A 13,531-nucleotide genomic window follows, 5' to 3' on the forward strand; every position below is an offset into this window, starting at 1 on the left:
TTTTTCCCCAGTGGTCCCTCGGTGCTTGCTTTCTTACGCTGAGGGTCTTCTCCTCCTAAGAGAACTATAGTTGTCTGTTGTATATGCCGTTATATATTATTAACTGATACCATGAATTCACTCTAAATTGTCATATATTTATCTCTTGGACAGTCAGCATATTTAACATCATCGCTTCAAAAATTGGTTGACAGGTTCTTTTTATTTTAAGGTTTTTTTCTATACTTGCACAGGAAGTAGTTTCTGAATTGTTTACTGTAGAACATAAACAGTTTTTAACAGTTTGCCACATACTGTATGTTTGTGAAATTAATACTTTTATTAAGCATGGATGCATACAACTGATTAAAAATTATATTAAAGACATTTTTTATGTTGCAAAAGACAGTAGAAAATGTTGAAAGTTGAAAATGAAAATGACTGTCGAAAATTCAGCTTTGCCATCACAGGAAAATTTTAATTTTACGATATGCTAAAAAAGAAAAACAGTTATTGTAATCGGATATATTATTTCACAAGATGATTGTACTTACTGTATTTTTTAACACTAGTGTATATAAATGTAGGTAGTGAAACAAAAAAAAAACGTTTTAAGAACCAAAAGCAACATTTAAATGCATTTTTATGTTCAGAATTTATGTTCAGGAAAACCCTTTGAAATTGGATGCAGTTATTCATTTCAAGTTAAACTGATTTATGGCTCACTTTAGTTGTGACGTATGAGTGGAAACATCGAGGTATTGTACAGCACTTTATGTTAAGACATGGAATTAATGAGAGCCTGGTTTCATTGGGAGAGGAAGTGATCTAGCCAGTTTCCTTTCCAATAGAGAGATGGTTCCTCAAGGTTTAGGAACCTGCTGCTTCTGAGGCCCAGACCACAGCCTGGAATGTGCTTACAGAGAAGAAAGCAAAGGCAGTCAGGGAGAGGAGGGAGGGAAAGACTTGGAGGGAGAGCAGCATGTACAAAGTGGAGACTGATATGCAGAACAATATCCAGGGAAAGAACAGAGAAATACAATAAAATTGGATGTTTTTGATTTGTGGAAGAACTGGGATACTTATAAAAAATGAAATAAAAAACATGTAATAGTGTTATGTACATGATATGTAAATATAATGAATTACACTAATAATAATACAAGGTAAATTTTTGAAAATTAACATGAAATAGATTGACGTCCTTTGGTAAGGAGATGCTATACACATTCTAAAACAATTTTTAAATTGTCCTTTTTTTAGATGTATGCTTTCACTAACTTCATTGATATAGAAAATTGCATGTATTAGTGCTTTTGTAACATGAACACTGAAAAGTGTATCCAAATGTTCATGGCAACAGCATCAGTAAAAGTAAATAGCAACCAAAACATCATGAAAGTAAATGTAAGATAGTTGAGGCAAACACAAACAGCAGGTAAAGTTAGACAGGTGGAAGCAAATGACCGTGGCATTTTGTGCTAACCTGGTGTTAAACTTCGGCTCAGTGCCATGTGTTGTCTATCAGATGAGGAATGTGTGGCCTATTTTTCAGTGCAAGTCTTTCATAATGTTTTGCCTGCTTCTGCTGGCAGGTCTTCCACTGAATCGCCCCAGAGATGTGTCAGTCATGCATGGCCTGACTCTGCTTGTCTTTGCACTTCTGGTGTCATCAGAGCCATATTAACATCAAAGCAGCAGCAGAACAGATGTTAATGCGTGTGCATTAGTTCTGCCTGGTGAAATGCTCTGGGACGGCACAGGACGCTGTGTTCTCGAACAGCAAGTCGTGTCCCTAAAGGAAGCCTCATTTTGGATTGAACTGATTCTCATCACCCTCATTCACTCTAATGAAAGCCAATTATAATCTCATTTGCTGTTTTTGTCATGCATGCATGCATTTCTCAGCAATTGACGCTTGGAGGATTATTTAAATTCTCTTGAACTTGCAGGGTGTTTGCTTGTCTTAATTTGATTAGATGCCGGCATGCACAAACAAAGGCTGCAGGTGCATGCATGATTGTTTTCCATCATAAGGGATGCAGCCCAGGGAAGCGCCAGGTTGTGAGGTTAAGCTGATGAATATTCTTTTTCCCTAGATGTGGGTTCTGCACATCTGCTGGTGCATCTAATATGCTTCAAACATGTGCTAGAACAAATAGAGCAAATGTGTTGTCTAATTTCCAGCCTCTAATTGTCCAATTGTGGCCATCAAAGAAAGATGTTGATATTTGCATATTCCATTTGTTTCAATCAATTTACTAAGTTGCACGAATTGTAAATCAAATAAGCGCTGAATGCATTTTCTGAAAATAAAAAGAGAATACAGGTCTTCTGCCATTGTTTGGAGCCCTCGAAGTGCCGGGCTGAGCTCACGTCCATGTTTATATTGTGAATAGAGAGCATGATGGATGAGTCAGCCTGTTCTCCATTCTGGAGCTGTACTTGTTTGTTCCCTCATTAAATGTATGAATTAAAAAACAGGGTTCTCACGAGGTCGAGGAGGTGAGTTAGATGCAAATAAGGCCTGCTGAAAGAAACAATGCCACAGACTGCCTCTTCCTCGCTAATTATCAGCTACAGCTTTGCCTGGTTGTGTACTTTGGCCAACTTAGAAATCACAAATGCATTGCTGGTGAAGGAGAGGTTTTAGTAGAGCCAAAAGGTAATTTATGAGAACTATAAAGGATCATTAGGGAATGGGTGGCAATAAAGATTTGTCATGAAAACACAAAACTGCATTTCAAAATCTCTTTCATTTGTTTTAAACTGATTGAGATATTTGTGATTTTTGGTTTCACTTTATTTTTAGAACCAATTCTCACTTTAAACAAACCATTAACTTTGACTTTTGCCTCAATAGACTGCTAATTTGCTGCTAATTAATAGTAAGTAATGTCGTTAAGTTTATGTATTTGGTAGGTTTAGTGATATTGAATATTGTCATGCAGAATATGTGCTTTATAAGTACTAATAAACAGCCAATATGTAAAAAAATATATGCATGCTAATAAGCAACTAGTTAAGAGTGAGAATTGGTCCATGTTTGGCAAAGGTCACCAACCATATTTAATGTTGGTTTCATAATTTCTACTGGTAGTTGCTGTATTGTGTCATTGTTTATTTGCATAAATGGGTTTATGAGTACTTTATCTGTTGAGTATTCAAATCCACAAAACATGAACATTCGAAACTCTTGTGCTTGTGTTCATAATGTCATGACTTTGGGTAAATGATTACTTTATGTTGATGCTAGAATGTCAGGTTTTGAACTAGCATGTTTGCAACACATAGTTTTCTTCCCTCCCTCTGAGTGAATGTTTCAGTAATTAAACTCACAATCATTTTTAAAGTAAAACACTCAGTCTGGTTAAAGTCCTTGTGCCAGTATGCTTGAGTCAGTCTTGGCACTGAGAGGCATTGTTTGCCCACATGAAGAGCACTCGTGGGCCAAGTACTTTGTACCCATGGCTGCCCTCATTTACCCCAGAACAGTCTCTGGACTGTGACCTGCTTAATGAGACAACTCATTTTATTCTCCTTCCTTTGTTGTTTTGCTTTGTTTGTTTTCGCTGGGAGCCATCTTGGAATCCTGCCTCAGGTCAATTAACGTGCCCACATGGCTCTTATTGCCAGAGCGAGCGCAGTTCAAAGAGCTCTAGCTGCTTGTGAAAAGCTTGTCTGAACTATGGAAAAAACTGATGCATGCCTGGCCAGCCCGCTCTGTAACTGAAAACAGCACCATGGCTGCTGGCATCGGTGCATGCAGCACAGATAAAACAGCACAGTCAGCATCCATGCATCTGAAGAATGATGAGCAAAGCTCTTGTGATTTTTCTAGAAATATATTAACTTCAAATGATGCCATCTTGCATTTTAGGAAACATGTATTTGTTTACCAAATGAGCTTATTTGATCTTGCAAACCCAAAATGAGGTTTCTTTCTGTTTGTTCTTCAGAGGTGCCCATGATGTTGTATCTGTTTGCTCTGGTGACTCTGGTCTGTCTTTGGGCTGGACTGCACATGGCCTACAGATATCTGTGGATGCTGATCCTGCTTGTTATCTTCAACATCTTTCTGGTAAGAACATACACACAAAATCTTTTATTTTACAAAAAAATGCAGCGTTGGAAAACGCATGCAGCTTTTTTCAAAAATTTTAACAATACCTTTTCAAATGGTAGTTACAAAACAGAGCAAGTTGTGATCTCTTAAATCATCAATGTGTGCAACCTAATCTTATCTCTAAAGTGTTTTGTCATTGAACTCAGTGTGAAAGTGATGAAGTCGTGACCCGTGGTCAGTTCTGACCCTCAGAATCACATTCAGTTAGACTTAATTGTTCACATCTTAAAAGCATTAGATTAATCCTAATCCTGAAGATAGATCAATACAGGTAATCTTCACATTTGAAGGCCCAGTGGGCTCTTCACGTTTAGTTTAAGACCTGCAAAAAGCTGTCTTATCTCTGAATACAGATGCATTACTCTCACAACCACCTCACTATCTTATATAGTTTCTGCACTGTATAGATAAAATAGACAGATACAGTAGTCCACTGATTTCTAGTTCTCCACCTCTTGCATGACATGATCTTAAGATACTGGCCAGGCTCATTTACTTGTGGGTGGACTATTCAGAGTCATTGTATGATGATGATGAGAGTCTGTTTATCTGTTGACTAGATGAGTGAAGTCCACCATGGTCGATAAAGCTGGGATAGAGTTATCACTTGATAAACCTCAAAGGATGTTTCTCTTTAAAATCAGGGTTGTGTCATAAGGGGGAAAAGAAGGTTTGAACTCCAAATTTTATAAGTTAAAATGTAACATAACTGTGAAGATGAAGTCACATAAGCAACATTTTGTAGCCAAACACAGGCTGTGTAATGTAGCGATGTTTAAAACACCGCACACAAAGGAGCCACTTTCTCTTGGTCATAGTTTTTATCTTTATTTGAAAAAAGAAAACTGCATCAATAAGAAGTGCAATGGATATAGTTAATTGGTATAGTAAAACGTAGAAAGCTAAATATGGTTTGCAACATCAAATTTTTACATGCCGTGTTAGCTTTCTGAGAAACAAGTAACATTTTAACAGAAAAGATAGACTTCCTCCAGTATTTTTTCTTCTTCAACATTTCCTCACTGGTACAGTTAGTGTAAACAACAACCAAACATACAGTTGAGCGTATTTGTTCTACTTGTTCTACATTACAGACTGACTGACAGCCGGTCAGAGAAGCTGTTAATGTTCCTGACAAAGCCAAAACATGACTGGGCTGGACATGATGCCCTTCACCTAGAAAGAGCATAAATAGCACAAAATTGTGTTTTGACTCCCTTTGAGTCAAACTCTAAACGCCCACATAAAAATGTCAGCAGTGCCTACAACAAAAACATGACCTCCTTCTGTGGAAAATCTTCACAAACGTGGGAGGGCCATGCAGACATCCGTGGATGTGTTGATATTTGGCTGACAGAACTTTTTCAGTTCTCAGAGAATTCTTCAGCAATCATTTATAGGATGTGTTTGTAATGTTTTAGTTTTAACTTTTCCCTGCACATTCCCTGTTATTTCCTGCAGTCTGTTTTTAATAATCAAGCCCTGAGCATCTGTTTTCATGGGTGCTGTTTTTTCCGTGATGCTAATTTTCCATGCAAGTCCTTCTTATTTTTTCAGATGTATCATTTAAACGCTGTTAGTTCCTGTCTGATTGGGAAGCCTGTAAACAGCTTCATGTTAACCTCTGCTGATTTCAGGATGTGACGATCTATAATAAAGAAGGTGAAAAGGGTATCAAGGCATATGCAGTAAGAAACCCTGCCAAGTGTTAATAAAAAAGGAATGGAGATGTTGTTGATCCCCAGCAGTGCACTGAGTCAGATTAATGATTACATCAGATCAGATTAATCATTTAATCACTGCATGTATTCATTCTTCAGTAGTCAGCAGCATTGCTATTATTTATATTGCTAAACTACCATTCAGAAGTTTGCAGGTTCCATGAAAAAAGAAAAAAAGGTATCACAAAAATATTAAGCAGCACAACTGTTGTCTACATTGATAATAATGTTACTTGAGCAGCAGATCTGAATATTAAAATGATTCCTGAAGAATCATGTGAAAAATCATGCAACACTGGAACCAGAGGTATAAATTACATTGTAAAATATATACATTTTTTTTAAATACATCATAATAGAAAATTAGAGGTGAGCATTACAGTCTTCTTTTAGATACATCATTTTTTTTATTGACTACAAACTCTTGGTAGTATGCTTGTCTTTCTGTTTCAAATGTGTGACTCGATATATAGCCAACGAGGTAGTTTTTCCAACTTCTATTAGTACTTTCCATCTGTTTTAAAGAAAATACGAGAAGGGAAAAAAAGAGAGAATCGGCACTTTCTTATTATCTTATAGAAAATCCTGGAAAATAACAAAAAAATTACCATTCACTCAATAATATCACACCCTCATGTTGTTTTAAACCTTAATGACTTTTATTTTAATTTTGAGTCCAAATCTTAACGAATTCTTAAGAATTCTGTTATTTTCATCCACTATCTGTAAATAATGACTTAAATGTCAGTGTGTTCCTCACACAAGACTTAGAATATGACATACTGCTCATATAGATGACTTTTATTATACTTCTGCATTATTTTGATGGTTCTGGTATGTAAAGCTTGAATGAATGCAGATGCCGTTGAGTGCATTTAGAAGGACTATTCCATCTAAATATCCAGTGGTCTCTGTCTGTTTCTTCCACACCATTTTTAACAATATGCATTGTGTTAACTCATTTCCCTTATATCGTAGGTAAAAACCAGACCTGTCTGTTCTGACCTGAGAACAGTTATATGACTAGCAGAAGTAATTGAGCATGCCGCTCTGGCCTCTGGACATTTGCATGTCTTTCAGGTAGCAGTGATAAAGCCTCCCAGCGAAGCACAGGCTGCCCACTTATAGTCTCTAAATGAGGCCTGAAATCGATACTCTATTTTTGTGAGTGGTATGTGTGTGCGTGCTTATATCCAGTTTACTTTACCTGTCAATGATTCTGAGCCATAGTGGTTTCAGTGAGGGCTGGATAATGCTTATTTTTCAGTTCAGCTTCAAATAAATTTTAAGTTCAAAGGAAGCAAGTCCAGTCCCTAATACGCGTGTGTGTGTGTGTGTGTGTGTGTGTGTGTGTGTGTGTGTGTGTGTGTGTGTTATTCTCTTCTCTCTTCACGTTTTCCACATTATAAAAATCATTAATAGAATGCATCAACTCATATCACATTATTCACTGTCTCTATTCCTCAGAAACTTTCTGTATATTTCTCTGTATTTCCAAAAGCTCAGCACTTTCCCCCTATTATTTTTAGTTTCACCTGCAGTCTGTCACCCACATGTCCCATTTGTTATGACATTTCTGGTGTTCATGAGATATTTGGCACAAGTGTGTGTACAGCGATGTTTGGTTTGGTGCTCCTACCCAATAAAAAACTGGTTGGCCAGACCCTCATTGACAATGATGTCAGAGGGAGGGAAATTATGTCTGATGCAAAATCTGGAATTTAAGACCAAATAATTAATTGGTTATGTTTGTTCTTTTTGTGTTTTTTTTTTATTTCTTTTTTTATTTTACTTTTAAACAAGCTATATTTGTAGATATATAAATATATATATATATGTATGTATTTGTATAAATATATTTGTGTATTGTCGATATTTATTATGTATATATAAATACACACAGTATGGATTTTGAAAATATTTACGTTTATACATTTAGATATTCATATTCTTATATTTTATAATAAATAAAACATATTTTATTCATATATAATTTTTTTTTCTTAAATATATACATGTGTTTGTATTTATATACACATAATAAATATACGCAGTATACACAAATATAAAATACTTTATTTTGGATTTGATTAATCGTGATTAATCGTTTGACAGCACTAATATAAATGCCATATATAGATATAGGGCTAGAAGGTGTGCTAAATTGCAAATATATATTTGTACCTTTGATTATATTCATAATATCACATCACTTACTACTTACTGCTTAAGTAACAAATCTATTGATTAGGATCTCATAGAGATCCTGCACCACTTCCCTCCTTAGAATAGAGGAAATAACTTTATTCATCTGATGTGGCAGTGCGTTGAGCTCATCTAACTTGTGATTTCATCTTTTTCAGGGTCTGTACATCTTTTCCGTCTACTTTATCATGCATAATCAGCTCTTCTGGCCAGCTAAGGCAACCTACACCGTGGAAATGAATGGACACGGCAGCCCAGACTCCATATACCAGAGCACTGGTGCTGCTACCGTTGGTGGAGGAGAAATCAGCAAGTCCACACAGAACCTCATCAGTGCCATGGAAGAGGTGCGTCTGTTACTGCGGGTTTTGATAAACATTTCTAATGAATAGTTGTTGCACTTGCTTTATTTGGCAGTGACATCTGACAGCATTTCATACCACACATGTACTTGTGAGATTACATTGGTAGCCTTAAGATTTATGTATGTTTGCATAACCACATATTTATCATCCTCAAGCTGAGGTAGAGGACTCACAGACCTGTGTTTGTTCACCGAGTCAGCTCACGCACACACAGACTGTAAGAGAGTGTTATGTTAATAAAGAGGCCTGGTGTAGAAGCTCGCATTCCTCTGAGCCCTCAATGTAAACTATTCACAGATCCGGGAATGAGGGTGTAGGGAGGTTAGGAGGACTGTAAAGAGAGCACAGGCTGCCTGGGAAGGATGGGCAGTGATCAAGAAAGGCTTTTAGAGGAGATGTTTAAAAAGAAAATATCTCTGTTTCCTTCAGTCTGCAACTTTAATGCTGAGCTGTTTTTGAGACTCTACAATTTATTAGTGAGTCTATATAAATACACACACACACAGCATATATTTTGAAAAGATGTATATATTTATATTAATATAATTAATATAATTTATTTAATATAGAAATGCAACATATTTTCTTAAATATATGCATGCCCCACTTTATCTGAAAAATAAATAAATAAATAAATAATACGGTTTAAATAATTTTTTTTTCCTAATTGTGATTAAAGGTCTATAATTAACATTATATTAAGTATCAATTCTCCAATGCATTTCAATTTTTAAAACAATTCTGAGTCAATTATGTTACTTTTCCTAATGATTGGTACTTATAATTAAATAAATAAAATGCTAGTAAATTCATTAATTACTAAGAAAAACAAATGAAACAGTCCTTTTTGAATGTGATTGGGTTTGCCAAAGAATCATGAAATGTCTAAAGATTCCCACCCGAAATATTTCAATATTCATTTGGGTTGCAGTATTATAATAAAACTTCAAGGATGAGGATAAAAAGCTTTTAGCAGTGCTTCACTCCACTTTTACATAGTTCACCCTACTTTTTTTTTCTTTGTGCCGCCAGTGTTAAAAGTTTTCAGTCTGTAGGTGCTGATGATGAGACTTATGTTAAGTTTAAGCTCCAAAAAAGTAGATAAATATCTAGATAAAGCTTATATAAAAGGAGAAAAATCCAAAATGGCTTGTAAAATGTTTGCTTAAGCCAATTTATAAGAGAACAAATCAATAAGATTGTGGTAGGACTGTAATTTTAGGGACATTGACCTCTAAGTGCAGACTTGAGAGAACTGAATTAATCCTGTTTTGTTCATGAAAGCACTGGCTCCTAGCTTAAAGCAGCTCTTAGTGTCACATGTGTCCTCGGGACAACAGGCAGTTGGATTGGGAGGAGGTGACTGGTGGAGGGAGGAGAGGAAACAGCGCTCTGGAGGGGTGGCCGTCTCCTCAGGCTCTTCAAACAGACATGACTAGGTGCCTGGCGGTGCTCAGTTCACTCAGTGTACATTCTGTTCTGATTAAAGGACTGTCCATGGGCTATTGTACCAAAATGAGGTGCTTGGGACATGGGGGACAGGAGTGGCCTCTCCCTCCGTCCTCCTGGGAAAAAGCACCCAGCCAAAGGAAAGGAAGCCATTGCCATTAGGAAGCACATTAAGGGGAGGGGATTCAGATGTACTGTTTCACAATGTTGTGTTTAATGGGGCTATTTGTTCTTTACTTTGATGATTGAAATGAGTGAACAAATAGATTTATGTCACAGGATGGAGTCAGAAGGTCATTGTGATCATCTCTTCATGCCAAAAGTGAGCAGTTTCTACAGTATTTAGTTTTGTGTGTGAGAACGTTAGAAATGAGTTAACTGGTAAACAGTTTGTTATACCAATTATATTACGATACTTCAACATCAGTTTGCTGTATTAAACTGATCCGAGTGTGCATTTTAGATGCTTTACTGTAACGTTAGATGTTGCTGAGGTGTTAATGTGAGAATTATCATTCATCGATTAGGAATAATTATTGTTTAGTCTATCAGGTTTTTGTGACAAGTTTAGAAAAGGGATTTATTTTTTATTTTTATAAAACTTAAATGATATATATACTTTTAAATATATATATATATATATATATATATATATATATATATATATATATATATATATATATATATATATATATATATATTAATTCCAATTATTAACTGAATTATTTTCAACTTCTTGATTATTTCCTTAAATGTGGTTTTATTAACAAAGTTCGGGAGAAGCACGATCAGATAATCATCCAATTTGGCACAGGTGCATCTCGTTTAGCTAATCATCTTAAATAGCACGCAAGCGTATATATATCCAGTCTTCCTACCTACTGTCCCACGACAGTTTTTCGGCAACCCTCCTCCACCCCAACTCCTCACTTCTAATCTATTTATCCCAAATTAGGGATAGGGGGAGTTATTTAGGTTCGGGCTATGCTCCGGGCCCGGACCCCTCCCCCAGGACAGCACGCCAAAATATGCCTACTATTTGCCTTCAGATTAGATGTAAGGGTGAACTCGTGAATTTGAATTGAAAAGAAAAGCCTTTAAGATGTGATACTATATTTGAAAATGGAGAGAAAAAAAAAATTGGCAAAATGCGGGTTCGAATCCATGTTGATCACTTCAAAAATAATTATTATACAGTTTCCTCGCCTATGAATCTCCAGCTATACCAGAATTAATTACGAAACATCTGAATGCTTGTGATTGCTGACTTATCCTGGTAAAACAGATAGTCCTCGTAACCTCTGAATGACCCCTGCACCAGACACACCGGTGAATGGCTGATTTGTGTGGCTCCTTTAAGCTTTAAACTGTGTGCACAAACTAACTCAACTGCAAAAGGCATTTTAATGTGGTGAAGCTTTGAAAAATATATATATATATTTTTTAATATATTTTTCAGATCTCTGCAGATTGGGAGAGAGCTTCACTGAGGCCCAGCAGTCAGCCCAGCAGTGTTTTCAAACAGAGTCCTCAGGACGAGACCTACATCACAGAAGGAGGCTTCATCAACACTAATCTGGTGCAGGACGAGGAGTCACAGGAGTTTGATGACCTCATATTTGCCTTAAAAACTGGTAAGCCCCTTTATTCCAAAAATAGACCTAAATCCCTACAGATCTTTAGCAATTATAATAATACCTATTCAGTTTTTTTTGCGGAGTACTAGTTATGTGTTTTTTGATTTGGGAACAATGTTTTACCTACAAACAGGTTCTGGCCTTAATGTGAGTGACAGCGAGTCAGTCCACGGCAGTCATGATGGAGGTAGTGTGGCTAACTCTCAAATCGTAGAGCTGCGGCGGATTCCTATCGCAGACACACATCTCTAACCTCACTATTTTTTTGTACTGAAAATTGTAAAATAAAAACAATAGTTGTTTTTGTTTTTCACTGTTTATGCCTTTGCACTAAATCTTGTTAGTTTTTAAGATGTCTTTTTATACGTGATTTTTTTTATATATATATATACATACATACAGTGCCATAAAATGGTTTTGCTCCCTTACAATTTTTTTTTTTTTTGGTTGTTGTTGCATTTGTCACACTTAAAAGATTAAAATAAAATATTACACTAAGATAACCTGAGTAAATATAAAATGCAGTTTTGAAATAATTATTTATTGTGGCCATAAAAATGTCCAAACCTACCTGGGCCCTACGTGAAAAAGTAATTGTCTTGCTCTTGCTGCATAACCCAAGTGCGCTTGAGCTTGAGGTCACAAAGTGATGGCCAGTCATTCTTCTTCAGGGTTTTCTGATAGAGTGCAGAATTCAAGTCATCCAGGTCCTGAAGATGCAAAGCAGCCCCAGACCATCACACTACCTCCACCATGTTTGACTGTTAGTATGATGTTCTTTTTATGAGGCCTGCAGTTCTTTAGATGTTGTTCTGGGTTCTTTTTTGACCTCCTGGATGAGTCGTCGTTGCACTCTTGGAGTAATCTTGGTAGGCCGGCCACTCCTAGGAAGGTTCAGCTTTATTCATTTGTGAATAATGGCCATGGATGTGGTTCACTGGCATTATAACCCTTTCAAGACTGATACATGTCAACTATTTTGTTTCTCATCTGTTCTTGAACTTCTTTAGATCTTGGCATGATGTGTTGTTCTTTAAGCCTGCTTCACTTTGTCAGAAGTGATTTCTTGATTCACAGGTCTAGCAGTAATCAGAGCTGGGTGTGACCAGTGAAATTCACCTCAGCTTTCTAAAATAATGAGTTTAATCAGTTATTTCATGATTTAACAGGAGGGGGCAATTAATTTTTCAAGTAGGTCAATGTACGTATGGACAGTATTTTTTCCCTTAATAAATGAAATCATCACTTAAAAACAGCATTTTGTATTTACTTGCATTATCTTAGTGTGATATTAAAATTAGTTTGACGATCTGTGTCTGTATGACAAATATGCAAAGAATTTAAATCAGGAAGGGGACAAAAACCTTTTCATGGCACTTTATGTGAATATAATTATCACTAAATTAATTTGTGAAGGTTTTAATATTGTTTTGAATGGAAATGTCATGTAGACTGAGTGGCAGTCTGATCAGTGAGCCCCATAATTCTGCTGCTTGGTTTGTGTAACACCAATAATAAATATTCATTATGTATTTTTCTTTGACTGGATCTTTATCCCACAGATGTACTTCATAATGAACAATGAAAATATCTTCTGGCATTAAAATAATAGTGCATTTCAGAACTGATTACAGTATTTAAACCGAAAAGAAAACAACAACCAAAAAACAGGGTCTGTGTGTGTGTGTGTGTGTGTGTGTGTGTGTGTGTGTGTGTGTGTGTGTGTGTGTGTGTGTGTGTGTGTGTGTGTTTGTGTGTGTGTGCGTGTGTGTGTGTGTGTGTGTGTGTGTGCACGTACCATATGAGTATGAAGCTTAACAAACCAGTTCTACATACTTTGCAAGGAGAAACAGAAACTTGTTTGTGTCTTTAAGACAACTGATAAAAATGATAATCAGTCAAACCAGGCATTCATAGCTCTTTTTTCTTTTTTTAAAGAAATAAATGTCATGAATGTGAATTTATAAACAGATTTATTTGTTTAAATGGATTGAAAATGAATAATAAAAACAGTAATATTTAAATACATCTCCAAAATAACATCCCATG

The 13,531-nt window shown here is 36.1% G+C and overlaps 1 protein-coding gene across 1 annotated transcript; it reads left to right on the forward strand.

Moving 5' to 3' along the window:
* The first annotated feature begins 3,895 nt into the window (after positions 1-3,895).
* Positions 3,896-13,014, forward strand: LOC113074674 (G-protein coupled receptor 98-like). The gene is made up of 4 exons (XM_026247541.1): positions 3,896-4,060; positions 8,190-8,378; positions 11,305-11,479; positions 11,616-13,014. Exons 1-4 carry the CDS (start codon positions 3,911-3,913, stop codon positions 11,732-11,734), a joined length of 633 nt encoding a protein of 210 aa, XP_026103326.1. The 5' UTR covers positions 3,896-3,910; the 3' UTR covers positions 11,735-13,014.
* The last annotated feature ends 517 nt before the right edge of the window (positions 13,015-13,531 follow it).

The sequence above is a fragment of the Carassius auratus genome, unplaced genomic scaffold, assembly GCF_003368295.1.
Source record: "Carassius auratus strain Wakin unplaced genomic scaffold, ASM336829v1 scaf_tig00015345, whole genome shotgun sequence".
Lineage (NCBI taxonomy): Eukaryota > Metazoa > Chordata > Actinopteri > Cypriniformes > Cyprinidae > Carassius > Carassius auratus.

Bases quoted from the DNA above. Each gene is read 5' to 3' on its own strand.
- LOC113074674 (XM_026247541.1), top strand. From the start codon at position 3,911: ATGAGGTTTCTTTCTGTTTGTTCTTCAGAGGTGCCCATGATGTTGTAT. The intron at 8,379-11,304 runs GTGCGTCTGTTA...TATATTTTTCAG, and splicing joins TCATCAGTGCCATGGAAGAG to ATCTCTGCAGATTGGGAGAG. The intron at 11,480-11,615 runs GTAAGCCCCTTT...ACCTACAAACAG, and splicing joins CATATTTGCCTTAAAAACTG to GTTCTGGCCTTAATGTGAGT.